Source organism: Talaromyces amestolkiae (genome assembly GCF_001896365.1).
Source record: "Talaromyces amestolkiae strain CIB chromosome Unknown scaffold24.1, whole genome shotgun sequence".
NCBI lineage: Eukaryota > Fungi > Ascomycota > Eurotiomycetes > Eurotiales > Trichocomaceae > Talaromyces > Talaromyces amestolkiae.
The window spans coordinates 390,558-406,743 of NW_024468060.1; the positions used below are offsets into that span (position 1 = coordinate 390,558).

The following is a 16,186-nucleotide window of genomic DNA, read 5'->3' on the forward strand; positions in this document are numbered from 1 at the left end:
GATCTTGTCGTGACGGAGCGGCTGAGGTAATGCCATGATCAAGTATGATGTACAGGTTGATAAGTTGGTATTATGGTAAACTGATGGGCCGAAGATGTTGCCTGATGACCTATACTCTTAAGTTTGGTAGCCATGATACGGAAATTCGAAAGGATTCAATCTCGGTCGCCGCAGCGTCTATCAAAATAAAAATCAAAATTGGGTCGGTCATGTATGACATCAATGTCTCAAGAATACCATATCTATCTTCCTTCGTAAGGCTTAAAAGCACCGCGAAGCCCCAAATTTCGGAATTTACTCGTAACTCCATTCCTTTATTTGATATCGCTCTTAAAGACCTTGAGTCAGGCTACCAAGCCTGCTGTCGCCTTCTCCCAGCGGATTTGTCACAATTACACACCAGCTTGGGAGGTAAAATAAGCGGATCATTGGGTACGTACCATTTGTATTCTGACCCCAGTAGACAACACTCCGGCCTCTGTCTGCTAGGGCAGTGGTGACAAGCACTAGAGGAAGAGTAAGAATAGAAAATGGCTTCATTATTGCGGCCTAGAATTGGTAATTTAGGGTATTAAATCAAGAAACTATTTCTTTATAGGCACCTCAAAAGGACTGCATGCCCTTGTTACATTGCATTGTAGTTGTTCTGGATCAAGTTGCTCCTGTTCCCACATCTTTTAACAGCTTTCGGCCATTAATTAGATAAAGCGAAAAATCTTGAGTTGTAATTTCTGCAGCTTCCGATCAACTTCGAATCCCGATATGATCGTATCTAAAACAATATCAAAGGTGAGACGAGATGGTTAAGGTGAGTAAAAAATGATTTATGAATGTTTACACTGTTTTGGTTCTGGATCACGACTCACACCTTGAAACGTTGTGAACGCGCAGAAAGGGTCTCTGCTAGTATATTCTTCTGTCAATTCATCCTAGTTTTCTTTAAGTTCTCGAATATATTGTTATAGGTGAGCAGTTTTTGTTAGAGACCAGGGAACGGAAGCAATCTGATTAGAGTAACGCGGGACAAGAATTACGCAGGATAATGAGGGAATGCGGTCCTTTTGGTGTGCCTGGATCCACTTCTGTATCCTTTTAGTGTATCAATATTGACTACTCTACCAACAATGAGGATCGGTCTTATAGTCAAAGCTCCTTTTGCACATTCATTTGCAATTAACCTTGAGCCCTGTCCTCTCTAGGGTGCTGATGCGTGTGCCCCTGATCCACAGTCTATTGCGGCGCAGATTCCCAAGTATACTGCTCCAGGAAAAATCAAATATACACCAAACTCTGTAGTGTAGTAATAAAAAAAATTGCCATTTAGTAGGTTAGATGCTATCACATCCCGAGAGCTCTTCTGCTTAGACCCACTACGTTGTGGCGGTTGCTGCCTGAGTTTGGACCGGTAAGCGAGTGGTTGCCTACTAGTACGTCTTGGCCAGCGCCGCGGAATTATAAAAGCATCATCTTGCCTGCCTATTTTCAATAAAAACAGATAAACAAGAAGAGCAATCGAATTCGTGCATAAGATGGCGACCTCCTCAAAGCAAGGAAAGCAACCCCAACTACAGAGTCGTTTCGACCTTCCGGGCTTTACATTGCCTTTGAACTATTCGCCCGTGAGAGAGTTCACCTTGTCTTCCATCATCAAGCTATTCGACTAATTGACGACTAGGGAGACTTTTTCAAAAACCAATGCTTTCCCAATGCGTTGGAAATCAGCCATATTGAAGCTGGCTTTATCGGGTGAGTAGCATGTGCGTGTTCAGGTGGGGAACGACAGCAATTTTGTAACTTACTTTCATTTTCCTCTCCAACCAGTACAGTAAACACCATGCGTGAGCTTACCATGATGCAAATTATGAATACTATCATTGAGAAGCCTGAGTGGGAGAGGAAGGTCTGTTTCACCAAGCCAATTCTACCGTGGATGAGGTGTTGATAGGAGACGGCAGGTCTTTGATGAGGAGATCACCTCCAGATGGACTACAGAAATCTCTGAAAGTGGGAAAGATGTGACCCCAAAAATGATCGAGTGGATCCTAGCTGAGCTGAAGCACAAAGCTACCGTCTTGAAGGAGACCGGAATGGTCACTGCATTTAACCCTGGAGTTGTCAGGTCTGATTCCGCAATCTCCAAAGACTTACAAGCTGCATTGCAAAAAGCTATGAAACACCTTGAAGATGTGCCAGAGGAAGAGAAGGATTATCATCCGGGATCTGATAATCAGGTTCTTGACCTCGTGCACCCATCTTTGTTCCCAGTCGTCTACGGTCGCAGCCAGATACTCAAGAATGAGGTTATTAGGTTAGACAATTGTTGGTCTTGGTCAGGCCAGGCCGAGCTTCTTCAAACCCCACCTGAAGAAGACGCAAAAATAAAAGGCCAATATGGACTATGGCCTTTGCGACAAGGCATGAAGGCCTACAGCACAAAGTTCCAATGGCTTCCCTGCGATGTCCAATTCATCGGAGGCGATGACGACGCAAACAAATGTCAAATAGCGTCATACATAAACAACCTTCACCCAAAGAACAGTTATGATCTTTATCAGGTAATTGAGCAGATAATTGCTAAAACAATCCCGTTGTGGGACGAGACGTTGCACGACGCCGTGAACCCTCCTTCTCCTAGAATCTCATACGATGACGTCGAGTATCTCGACTATGACGTTCCTGAGCCCGAATATGATGACTTTGGACTTGACAGAGTTGAGGAATATTTGGAAGCGCGGAGAGCGTGGGGAGTTAATAGACCGATTATAATGCCTGAACCCGAAGGCGAGTTTGATCCCTCGAAAAGGTCGAGATCTTATCTCGGGCCATGGATCCCTTTGAGTGACAAATTTCGCGATTCGGGTCTGCAGGTTATTGTGAAGTTGGCGAACATCGAATTGACTCCGGAAAAGCCACGATATGAAGGCGGTTCATGGCATGTTGAGGGGCAATTGGTGGGTTCTTTTCTTGTTCTTCTCCTGTCTCACCAGCTCGTCGCTTGACTAATGGGAACAACAGAACGAGCATATATGCGCCACAGCAATATATTACTACTCAAACGAAAACATTACACATAGCAGCTTATCCTTCCGTCAGCGCGCAATCGACGATTTCACGGATCTCAACTATCCGCAAAGTGAACACGACTTCCTCTACTCCGTGTATGGGTTTGGACCAGACGTAGACGGCAACAACGACTGCAACATTACTCAAGAACTTGGAAGCGTATCGTGTCTCGAAGGCCGCTTACTCACATTCCCTAATGTCCTACAACACAGGGTTGCACCCTTTGAGCTGGCTGATAAGAGCAAACCCGGAAGTCGTAAAATCCTAGCTCTGTTCTTAGTTGATCCTCATATTCGGATTATTTCCTCCGCCAACGTACCTCCGCAAAGAGAGGATTGGTGGGCAGAAGAGAAGATGAGTCTTGGACAAGATCTGTTCTCGAAGAAGGATCTTCCCGTGGAGTTGCAGCAGATGATTAAGGAGGAACTGGAGGGTTCGCCAATGACAATTAAGGAGGCGAAAGAGCTGAGATTGGAATTGATGGAAGAGAGAACAGCTGTGAAGGGGCAGCAGAATGACATGTACGAGATTGGGAGCTTTAGTTTGTGTGAGCATTAAGCCTCATGTCTTTTTTTTGCTTTTTCTTTTGTTTTAAAAAAATTTACTCAGGGCCTTGGGTGCTGGATATAGAACTTATCTGTATAATGAGTAATTGCTAGCTAAGGAATGAACTCATGTCGCTTAATCGTATATGTATGGCAGCCAGAGCAGACAATGCACTTTCAAAACAAGAAGCCTGTACAGCTTTACAGGAATCATAATGACAAGTGCTATACGAAGGTCAGACAGAGACCGCTGTGGCTCGAAGCAAAAGAGATGCCCAACATTTGACTTCAAAACCTCTTGTATGAAATTGCACCTTGCAGTATACCTCTGCGTGGCGGTTAGTGGAGGTCTATAGGGTTGACATGAAAGTATCCAAATTGAATATTTATACTTTTATTTGATTCTCTATTCATTTTAGGTTGTTTCCCAATGAGACACGAGAAATACAAACAGATTTGCCCAAATTTTGACAGATGCTTACCAACCGCTACACGACGAGATCGTAGACTGTGAGTAAACTGGGACCTTGGTTGGGATTTCTACTAGTACGAGTTGTACCGGGATGAGTTGGTGTCAATTCAAGTACAGAACGACATGATCTAAAGACAGCAGATGGGAAATGGCTGTTGACATGAAATAAGAATGCTTACTGAATGAGCACAAGATGGTATATACAGAATCAAACGGAATATCTTACCGCTCAAGACGGTGTATACAGCACCAAAACAATCATTACCAAGATTAAATGGAAGTATCATAAACATCAGACAAGAACGTACACTAACCCCAAACAGGAATGAACATTATAGCGCAAATTAACACTAGCACGACTCGGTATCAGTATGGTTGATTCATTTAGTGTCTCTACATTCCTATTTAAAGTTGATATTCTATTTCAAGTCACTTGTGATGGTCGCACGTCTTGTTAGGGCTAGCCCCTTGTGATGCCCTGACGAGGCTCACGAACCCTGAGCCTTAAAAATCTTTGTGGACTATGCCTTTGCTATGCCTTCCCAAATAGGCACCGCCTTGAAGGCCTGCGCAATATAAAAGAGCCACAGCGAGCTCTCACACGGAGCCTTCCTCCTTCTCTTCTTTCTATATGCTAAGTTTTACGTCGACAGAGCTACCCTAGAGTTTAGGATTAAGCAAGTGTCACAGTCATGTTTTATTTTCTTTTCTTTTTCCCGCTGAGAATCCTTTGATCTTGTAGCGTCCCCTGGCTTGAAGAGGTATATCGATGCTACTACTGCTACGTACTGTGACAGCTGTAACGGTCCTCAATGTGGCCAGCCACACAGCTTGAGGCCATGCAGCTCTTGGCCACATGGTGGAGCTTCCCGTACAAGGAAGTGGAACATGAAGCTATTGCGAGATAGGGCTTCGGTCCTGGGCATGGCTGTATTGGGAACCGGTACTGCATTAGGAAGTCCCAGTCACACAAAGAAGCCTTGTATAAATAGCTAGTGTAGCGAGGTTGTTTCTTGGTCTTCTTTTTTCCCCTCATGCTTGATATTCTCTGTAGATGAGCGCACCTAGTTATCCCCTAATACAAGGTTTTGGCTGTTGTCACACGTACTACTAATCTATTGATCGAACAATCTTTCAAAAATGCATAATGCGGGGTCGGTTAATTGCTCATTTCCAAGACTCTCAGTACTATTCCAGATATAGGCTATTTGCTGGAGAGGAATCCCATAACAGTGCCGAGTCCTGTACGGTGCGTGTACAGTTCCGACTATCCCCACCACAAATATAATGGTAGATGTGTTGTATGTTACTAGATCTGCCAGATCATAATATCCGATCATCCACTGATCTGCAAGCAAGACTAATGATCTAGATATTTTGGCTAAATAGATCACTTCAACTAAAGGTTGTTTCAGTTCGTTTGATTCAGCTGCCGGTATATGATTAGCGTTGATCACAAAACTGAAAAATATAAGATCACCCTGGAAGTCCATTTTGCTCTTTAAACATTATTTCTTTCACAGCATTGTTTCTTGAGGATACCTTTATTCAAACATTATGTTCTCTTTCACCACTGCTTTTGTTGCTGCTACGCTTGCAGTTAGGGTTCTTACCAGCCCTGCGGCAGCACCTGCCCCACTTGCCAAGCGCAACACCCCCAACTCATCAGGCACGAACAACGGCTACTTCTACCAATTCTGTATGTAGAATACCCGCATTAGTTCTTAATCCTCAGAAAGCTTATGGCTAACTGAATCTCAAGGGGATGATGGCTCTAGTGGGACTACTACCTACACAAATGGGCCTGCTGGGGAATACTCTGTGAACTGGCAGAATGTTGGTGATTTTACTGCAGGTAAGGGCTGGCAACAGGCTGAGGCCCGGAATATCAGCTTCTCTGGTACCGTCAACAGTGGGGGCAATTTCTATCTTGCTGTATACACTTGGTCAACCCAAGGCGAGAACTATGTAGGTCTTCTGTCCAGATTGACGCAAGGATATGCAATCTAACCTAGGATAGATTCTTGAGGATTATGGCACCTATAATCCGTGCTCTGGTGGTACGAATATGGGCAGTCTTAACAGTGATGGGAGCGATTACCAAGTCTGCCTAGTCGACCGTGGCAACAACTATCTCCAGAACTGGTCCATCCGCCAGAACAAACGTTCCTCTGGCACTGTTACAACGGCAAATCACTATAATTACTACCAGTCTCATGGTATGACCCATAATCCACTTAGCAGCGCTGCGTATCAGATTGTGTCGACCGAAGGATACGGCAGCAGTGGCTCCGCTGATATAACCGTGAGTGAGGCTTCTCCACCGACTTCCTCCTCTACGGGCACCACGAGCTCCACTTCCCCAACTACCGGAACCACCAGCTCCACTTCCCCCACTACGAGCAGCAGCTCAGGCACTGGCGCTGCTCACTGGGGACAGTGTGGTGGTATCGGCTGGAATGGTCCCACTACTTGTGTTTCACCTTACACTTGCCAGCAAATCAACCCATACTACTATCAATGCTTGTAGATGAATATCTTCTCTCATTAGGAGACATGATGTTAGTAATCAGGAATCGGAACTTTTCAGCAAGCTTATGTTTCTTTATTCGGAAGTTACCAACAATACTTGGGAACGTCTTTGATCTTCCTTGAGTGAGAAATCTCCTTGTTCGGGGATTGTCGTCATTCGCTACGCCATGTCTTGTAATGTAGGGCCTACATTACGCGATCAGAATATAGTCAAGCAAATAGTCCGTCTATTGGCCTTTGTCCTAGCTCCGTGTGCTTAATTTATATCACTAAATGGTCATTCCTGAATTCTGGCCATCATAGCCCTCTTTAAGGATGATCAATGTGGGTTATATATAAGGGATACTACAGAAACAAAATCTAGGTAGTCACCGCTGCCCTGTTATAATTTCTCTAAGAACATCGGTTCCTTCTAAATCTGATATTCCCTCCCCCGCTCTTCCTATGCCCGCGCCAAGGTGCATTATTCCGACATTCCCCTTGAATCGTCATAATTGAACTGATATACTTGCTGTGGCTAGCTCTGGTCAATGTTCCGCCATTCTGGCATATTCCTACCTATAGGCACGTGTTAAAGGATGTGGGCCTGCCATGTCTAGGCTAAAAAGAGCAAAGCCATCATACTAAACCAGTAGGAGAAGTAAACATACGAATTAGAATTCAAAATCCTATATTATGAGAATCTATATCTATTGTTTGGAAGCGCACCTGGGCTATGGTTCGGGAACACGATCGCCACTTCGCGCCTTTCCAGCACCCAGGTCAACACTTCTTCTGGCGTCTTCGTCGTCTTTTACCAGCTACTACGAACATTCTGATAACAACGACATCCTTCCCGCCAAGGTGACCATCTCCGTTAAGTATTCTACCTTGACTGGCGACGCTGCAACCCTACAACCAAAGCAGTATTTCATCCGTGATAAATAACTGTGCTCCTTCCGGACCTATCTCGCAATACCACTAGGCCAAAGTTCCAACTGGACTCTGACTCATAAAATATACTTCTCGATCTTCACAAACGCCGACAAGACTTTGACCAACATCTTTACTTTAGGTCACAACCTATAGAACCTCTCATGCGAATCAATGGTTACAAAACAAAAGTAACATTTTCGACAGAGGTGATAAGCTGGCTCGGACTACCTAGTAATCATGGGGCCGTTGCCATCATCAAAGATTTTGGCTAAGGTGGTGGACAGTAACAACTGATTAAAAGATTATATAATACTAAATTATAGGATTGACAACCTTATTCCAGGCCGTTACTAAATAAATCATTCTTAAATGTCACAGGGTGTATAATTGTGGTTAGCGGTGATTGCAATCAATCTACGTCGATCTGCTAGCGTCGCGTCCACCTGCTGCATTCCTCAATTCCATCATCAATTGACACCATCTCAGTGCCAACGGCTGCAATACTTCATTTATTGCATCCTTCTCAAGCACCCATCAAACTATCTGCATAACGTAACACGCATCTTCTACAAAATTTGTTGTTCCCTGTGCCCCATGCAACGCCAGTTTAACATTTGCAAGGGAAATAACTTTCTCGATATCAAGTGTTTCCTCTGAGTCAATGAAAACCACTGAGCTGGGTCATCAAAATAGCTTGAGCACATCTACTGCTGGTAAACGGCGATTTTACGGACTTGGCTTTGGATTTGGACACCACGCTGTAAGACCAGAAGGCTAGGCTCGGATGGTAGACCGCAAAAGCCAGAAATCCACGAAATTGAGTTCTGGGGATTGCGTTTCTGGCATGTAAAACCAGTGCCTGCATGCAGCAATTTCACTTTGCGAGCCAATTTGACGGCTATACGCCCCTCGTTACTATTTTATATCGTGACGTCAGACTTCATGCTGTAGACCTTAGCCCTAAGACAGAAGTTGCCGTTGAGCTTCATGACTTCCTAAATAGGCACTACCTTAGGGTTAGCGCACCATATAAAACAGTAGCGAACGCGTACAAGCTTCCTTTTCCTTTTCTCTTCCTCCTGTAAATTTAGTATCTCATCGATAGGCTACTCCGTAGTTAGGATATAAGCAACATCACAGCTTCCAAAACTATCTAATGGGGAAGCCTTGCCATACTTGTAGATAGAGTAGGCCTTCCTCTCATAATCGAACAGAGAAACTGTGGACAATGAAGACCACAAGGCTTCATACAGGAGTGCGCAGCAACAAAGGACATGAAACTATTCCCAAACATAGAAACGAATATAACAAAGGTTGACAAAGCTCTCTTTGAGTGTTATGAAATTCTCAAAGCCCGCACCAGCGGTGGTGAAGTCGTTGTGTACGTACGTCGATATTCACCGAGCTAGCCTTCCCCCTAAATTGTGATGCCATATAATTCGTCATGTTGCTCTATGGTTTCAACGAATCATGAGCGAACACGACGCAACCTGCAGAGCACCCCTGAACATATTGTTCAATCAGCTGTCACCCTAACAGAATGGAGCGACAAGACATAATCAGCTACTTTCCAATGAGTAAACTACATATTGGTGTCACAGCTACTAGAATAGGTATCATAGGATCGCAAGAATCCCAGGAATGGATACCCAGGAACCTATCCTGTTCAGGAACCGAACTACGGGAATACCCTAGTAACAGGAACCATTAGAGCGTGGGATACACAACATGGGATGTTCAGGGAACGAGGAGTCGTGCCCCAGGAACGACCCGATCACACCTGAGGACCGGTATATCGTACCCCGGGTACGATATGTGATGCCCTCCATCAGGAATCCCTTGACTATATAAACACACTCATTTGCCCACTTAGTTAGCTTTAGTCGATCGTCTTGAATTAACTGTTTAACCTTGAGTATACTATTACTCATAGATCTAGTTATACTTAGGCTCTCTCGTTCATTACTTAGGCATCCCGCCCTTTCGATATCAGAATACCGTTTTTAACCGCCGTTAAGTGAAGAGTTCTCTCGGATCTAGACGATTACGAATCATCGGTTCACGACACTATAGCTACAAAGTAGGCCACCTTACTCCACATACCGCATAATGCTCTTTAAATAAGACATGCAAAATCGATAATGCCTCTTTCCATTGGGATCACGCCAGCGATCCAGGACTAAATTGCATAGCGGACCAGACAGCGTACTAAATTATATGCATCTCTCCACACGGAGGCCTGACCCGGGGAGTCTTACTCAGCATTGAGTTGTGCATCGAGCTCCGACTGTATACGTCCAGTTGCTGACGATGCCTCCCTTCTATCACTTCTCCCACAATGGTTTGTTGATCCGTGATTACTGCTATTTTTGTTATTGAATATTATATTAATACACAGTCTCTTGACTGCCGTCTTTCTGTACGATGAGTTCGACGTCCTCGTATCCGCTGCCAGCATTAGCAGAGCTTTAGCGTCTATTAAGTGGACAGAGAAAGCTATCCGCCGCATAGCCAACGAATGCAATGTCGATCTCCGAAGCTTCTACACCTACAAATTGTCGGCGTTCCACCCCTATCAATTCGTCTGCGCGTCGACTATCAGGGACCCGACTTTCGACCTCTCTGTGGCTTGATCATAGTGTGGCTTGTTCGCCGCGCAAGCCTCAATTACCAAGTCTACCTCGCGTCGCCGTTAAGAAGGCCGTAGTCACTGCTCGAAAATCGCAGAATACACAGAAGAATAACATAGATAATTATCCACTATTATGTCCATTCGTCAAGAGAAATTGAAGTTGGCCGTACCGCCAGTGACTTGCGTTCCAGATGTCACATTGCGACCATAGATGGGACCATTGAATACAGGGCCGCGGTATGGAGTCCCTCCTCGATCGCTCTCAGCGACACTAACAGGCTGAAGAAGGCGCTGTTGTCTTTTCGCGACATCCTTCTTTTCCTTCCATGCATCTTGACTCTCTTCAACCGCATTATACCAAAGCCAAAGCTGATCATGTACTCGAACATAGCCAGCGTCCATGGCAGTCTTGAACTTTGTCATCCCCGTGTGCGTTGCATGAATGCCATTGTTTGGATACGCCGTGAGAATTGCCGATTGCTTCGGTACTATCTGTAAGAGCTTAGCACTCGGCTTCGATTGAGAAAGAGGATATTGAAGTGATTGCATACCTCGCCAAGCCCAGTATATCCAACTTCCTCATAAAAGCAAAAGATGTTGATATATTTACTATCGTTCCTACTCCGGTCGTCAAGCATTGTATAAAATTCTTGTTGCACCGCGGCGAGCATCTCAGAGCCTGGCTGCAAGACTCCTATAACCTCAGAGTTTGTCTTGCGCAGTAGATTTGAGAGTTTCGAGATTGGGTGTCCCCAGTCTGCAATATTCGACCCCAGGTGTGGAGTGCCCATGAACGCAATCGCCACGGTGCTTTCAAGCAAGTCCTTAACATGCTGCTGAGCCGAGCCGCGGGAGACAAGAAGTGCCTGCCTTGGTGTATTAATTAACTGACGGCTAGTGAATATCCTGGTGTATGACTCGCCTGCTCAACAACTAGTCCACCAAGGCTGTGCGCAACGAAGATCAGAGGGCGAAAATTCTGTCACTTAAGTAAGCCTGCGGGTCTTGGAGACCAACTCCCAACGACATATGTTGGCTACTTTGGCGACAGCTCTTCACGGCTTCTTTGACTTGCATGGAGTTCCAAGGCAGCCATTGCCGATTATATGCACGATTGATCGTACTGTAAATAGCAGCATAAAAGGTCTTACAGAATCTGTCCTCTTCCTCCGTATGGCCAGATCTTCTGCCAAAGCTTTCCCATGGTCTCTCAGTGTGCCATTTCCGGCTGTGCTCAATCCTCGAATAATGTCGGCATCATAGCCAAACGTGATGATTCGCGCCTTCGGGAGATCTTTTGCGAGTAGATCCTTGGGCCAGAATACCTTGGCGGTCTTTTCGGTCCAAGTGGATTCGCGATTGCCGGTTAGGCCGTGGACGAAAATAATGCTGATTTTATGATTAGTGGAGCTAACGAGGTATGGTAGATCGCTTACTCGATAATGTCACCAGCGTTTTCGGATAATGTTTGAAGACCATAATCTCCGGCCGTTGAGAACATTTCATCTGTTGGTGGGTGGGGAGGGGCATTCTGGGCATCTTCATTGCCCTTTAGTAGTTCGGTGCCGGCTTTAGTATCAGGCGCCGTTGAACGTACTAGCTTCTTGAAGAAAGACATTATGTAACTTAGCAGTGATGGTGATAGCTACATCTGAAGCTTATCAACAGAATCAAATCGACCTGGTGCGAGACTGCGAAACGGGATGGGTTGAGGCCCGCCTCAGCTGCGGCTGAGCGCTGCCCAGTGCGGTTCGTGTTGCCCACTGCTTCACTTACCTTCTTCCACCACTTCAGTTTATGAACTGTAGGCCATGTCTGCGTCATGCACCGCTGTTCGACAGCAAAGATGCCGCCATTAAGCGACTTCAATGGAGCCATTGCCGGCCGCAACGTCATTGTTGGCTCGCACTTCGAGACTGGCGCCACCATGAACAATTACTTCGGAGGCTACCCTATAATGCATGGCAGGTCAACCACCATAAGCCCTGCCAAAAACCACGTCTATGCTAACGTCAGCGCGCAGACGGATCGAGCCGGAAACGCGTGCCCTTCTCCACCATTCCGTTCGCACCAGACCGTGACTTCGTCGACCGGCCCGAGATCCTAGAGTGGATTCACGATAAGTGTGTGGGACCAGGCGCTCGAGCAGCGCTGGTCGGTCTTGGCGGCGTAGGGTATATCAACGTCCGCTTGTCGAGTGGTATAGTTTCTAATGTGACAAAGAAAGTCGCAGCTCGCTATCCGATACTCCTACGACGTCCGCGATGCGTCGCTGCAAACGTACGTGTTCTGGGTGCACGCCAGCACTAGGGCCCGGTTCGAAGAAGCGTACAGACACATTGCCGACAGGCTCGAGCTTCCCAGGCGAGACGATCCGAACGTCGATGTTTTACAGCTGGTCCGCAACTGGCTGTGTGACGAGACCAATGGACAATGGATGATGATTGTTGATAATGCGGACGATATCGAGGTCTTCTATCTGAAGCAAACGCGCACGGGGGACGAATCCTCCCCGCCGGCACCTACACCACTTGCAACCTATCTCCCTCAGAGCCGTAACGGATCGATCCTAATCACCTCCCGAAGCAAAGATGCGGCAGCCAGGCTGGCAGGAGGTTATAGGAACATCAAGGAAGTTTTTGCAATGGACGAAACCCAGGCCTTGGACCTCTTCCGAAATAAGCTAGGGTGCGCGTCAGACGAAGAAGGTGCCGTAGATCTCCTACGTGCGCTCGACTACATACCTCTTGCCATTACACAGGCGGCAGCATTCATCAACCGGCGAGGCCGAATGACGGCGTCCGGATATTTGGACGAATTTCAAAGGAATGATAAGAAGAGAAAAAGCCTTCTTAACTGGGATTCAGGAGATCTTCGCCGAGATGAAAGTGCATCGAATTCAGTGGTGTTAACGTGGCAGATATCGTTTGAGCACATTCATGAGCAGAGGCGCTCGGCTGCAGAGCTGCTATCGCTTATGAGCTTCTTCAATCCGCAAGGAATTCCAGAGTGGATCCTTCGAAGGCACAGCAAGAGCGTGGCGAAAGCAGGCGATGAAGACGAGGCTGATAACGCGTTTGACGAGGACCTTGGTACTTTACAATCGTACTCTCTTATAACAGCAACAGCGGACAGAGATGTGTGTGAGATGCACGCTTTAGTACAGTTCTGCACGCGAGTGTGGCTTTCCTCATTCAGCGATGCAAAGAGGTGGAAGCAGAAGTTTTTAGGACTGATGGCAAGAGAATCTCCTCAGGCAGACTTTAAGAACTGGGTGAAATGCCGGCAGCTACTTCCCCATGTTGTATGTTTATATGAGAGTGAGTTACCCAGCGATGAGGCAGTGAAAAAGTGGGCTCTGATGCTTAACAACGCTGCGTGGTACATGCAAACGGGGCTGGGGAAGTACGACGAAGCGGAGAAACTGAACCGGCGAGTACTGGAAGGATGCGAGAAGGAGCTGGGTGTACAGCACCTAGTTACGCTGACGAGCGTGAGCAACCTAGCGTTAGTGCTACAATATCAGGGAAAGTACGACGAAGCGGAGAAACTGAACCAGCGAGCACTGGAAGGAAGCGAGAAGGAGCTAGGTGTACAGCACCCAGATACGGTGACAAGTGTGAATAACCTAGCGATAGTGCTACAGTATCAGGGAAAATACAATGAAGCGGAGAAGCTGTATCAGCGAGCACTGAAAGGATGTGAGAAGGAGTTGGGTAAAAAGCACCCAGATACGCTGACGAGCGTGAGCAACCTAGCGATGGTGCTACGCTTTCAGGGGAGGTACGACGAAGCGGAGAAATTGAACCGGCAAGCGCTAGAAGGGAGGGAGAAGGAGTTGGGTAAAAAGCACCCAGATACGCTGACGAGCGTGAGCAACCTAGCGATGGTGCTACGCTATCAGGGGAGGTACGACGAAGCGGAGAAATTGAACCGGCAAGTACTGGAAGGATGCGAGAAGGAGTTGGGTGTACAGCACCCAGATACGCTGACGAGCGTGAGCAACCTAGCAGTGGTGCTACGGGATCAAGGGAAGTATAACGAAGCGGAGAAATTGAACCGGCGAGCGGTGGAAGAGAGAGAGAAGGAGCTGGGTGTACAGCACCCAGATACGCTGAACTCCATCTACGGTCTTGCTTGTCTTCTAGACAAACAGAAGCGGTATACCGAGGCATCAGAACTCTATCAGAGAGCGTGTGACGGTTACAAGCAGAAGCTCGGTTCTCAGCACCCGACAGCCATTAAGTGTCTCAATGACTTTACGGCTATGCAACAGGAGGCAGAGGAGGAAGGACTAAGACGTAGCAGGACTTTCAATAACAACCACAAGGCGGCACTTGGATAAACGCCTACTTGTGGCGTTACCAGTCTGAGTAGCCATAAAGCTACAACTGAGCCAGCAAGCAGCAGCCAGGAGAGTAAACAGGGTTCATTCTACACGTGCTTAAGGGCAAGGATGCGTAGGAAGGGATTATAGATAGAGATATAATTTTGAGTCATCATTAATGTAGTATTCTAAGTAATCTACCTCCAGTGAAGAACACATGTTTTAGATATATCTAAGGCAGCAATGCTCCGGAATTAAATATTTCATTACTCAACTCGGAAAGTAGTATTAATTACGGAGTTATCCCTATTCTGCGCTAATACGAACTAGGAAACCCTTGTCTTATGGTCCGTGCGGTGAGAATAAATCGAAGTGTATGAAACCGAAAACCGATTGTGCACGCGACTGTATCTAACCTTCTACTTACATTACTGTCTTGAATTAACTGTTGCACTGTAAGGATGTTTGCAACATTTGGGTCTCAAAGGCGTACGAGACGCGTATGAACAAAGAGATATTACGGTCAAAGATACTGTGTTAACTATATCTGGCCTAGCCCAAACCCTGTGAATTTGGCAGCGGGCCTGAATTAATGGACGAAGGTTCTGATACGAAAGTCTTACGAATCAACCTGCATGACGCTAAATTGTACTATGACCAAGACGGAAAGGTCACTATGGATTTGAAGGCGTCTGAACCATACGATGACAAGACAAGTGGAAGGATGTCAGGATGAAGGCACTTCGGTATGGGACACGCACCAAGTCACGTGAAGATAGGAATAGTATACCATCGATAAGAATGATAAATGGTATACAACAATGAGCCGGGCTGGACATATGTATGTCCCATTTGTGACAAAGATTTTTCCAAACTTTCAGCGCTTTACCAGCATGTTGACCAGCATGTTGAAGATGTTACTTCCTGTTGGCCATCGACCATGGGAAATGGTTGTCTAGCGAAGCTGGAACGCTTTATTGCTCGCAGGCTTGGATAGGGTTCTCAACTGTTATTGATAGGGATCGGTTCCTTCCGAAATCGATTTTACGATAATGTCAAATGAATTAAGATTTTGCTATTTGAACTGAAATCATAAAATAAAACGGCTCCAGCATTCCTATCAAAGTCCTGGGAAAACCAGCGGGGAAAGAATACCGGGGACGGAGCACACGAACACGCTACAATCAAGCCCCAAGATCTCGAAGACTCCGCTCGAGAGCTGCTTGAAACTGGAGAGTCTCGTTTCTGCAAATGCGGGTCTGATATGATTCAGCGGCCAATCGAACTAATTCAATCGTCGGAAGATTGTTGACGGATGTTACACTAGTTATATGCGCTGTGCCGCATACAGTTGATTGCAAAATCAGTGCGTGTCACGGACCTGGATCCACCTCAGTTAAACAGCGTTGTGTTGAGGTACGCGAGGCTTGATTGAACTACAGAAAGGTTCGGCGATTGTCGTTGATAGAGTAGACTAAGTAAATAGAGTAATAATAGTCGATCAGATACTTGGAAGTCTTAACATAACTAAGATAGAAGAGATCCCCCGTACAGCCTGGTGCTTGTACGAGTATAAATGCCTTGCTAACTCTTACTATTATATTCAAGTGACTTATGTCAAAGAACTATAAAGAACTAAATACATAATGGTTTAGAGAGCGTCTTTATATATCTAATCCTCCCTTGTTCTGTATGCTATA

The 16,186-nt window shown here is 46.1% G+C and overlaps 3 protein-coding genes across 3 annotated transcripts; 2 read left to right on the forward strand and 1 right to left on the reverse strand.

Annotated features, from left to right (window-relative positions):
* Positions 1–1,834: 1,834 nt before the first annotated feature.
* BHQ10_009462 (uncharacterized protein) lies at positions 1,835–6,610 on the forward strand (the record flags this gene model as incomplete). Its single annotated transcript, XM_040882380.1, has 6 exons — positions 1,835–1,900; positions 1,956–2,951; positions 3,016–3,584; positions 5,685–5,779; positions 5,843–6,048; positions 6,101–6,610. 6 exons carry the CDS (start codon positions 1,835–1,837, stop codon positions 6,608–6,610), a joined length of 2,442 nt encoding a protein of 813 aa, XP_040737964.1.
* Positions 6,611–10,303: 3,693 nt separating this feature from the next.
* BHQ10_009463 (uncharacterized protein) lies at positions 10,304–11,777 on the reverse strand (the record flags this gene model as incomplete). The annotated part of the gene is made up of 4 exons (XM_040882381.1): positions 10,304–10,651; positions 10,711–11,025; positions 11,311–11,548; positions 11,596–11,777. The coding sequence occupies 4 exons, from the start codon at positions 11,775–11,777 to the stop codon at positions 10,304–10,306; spliced, it is 1,083 nt and encodes a 360-aa protein (XP_040737965.1).
* Positions 11,778–12,005: 228 nt separating this feature from the next.
* Positions 12,006–14,504, forward strand: BHQ10_009464 (uncharacterized protein; the record flags this gene model as incomplete). The annotated part of the gene is made up of 3 exons (XM_040882382.1): positions 12,006–12,127; positions 12,193–12,333; positions 12,383–14,504. The coding sequence occupies 3 exons, from the start codon at positions 12,006–12,008 to the stop codon at positions 14,502–14,504; spliced, it is 2,385 nt and encodes a 794-aa protein (XP_040737966.1).
* Between the last annotated feature and the right edge of the window lie 1,682 nt (positions 14,505–16,186).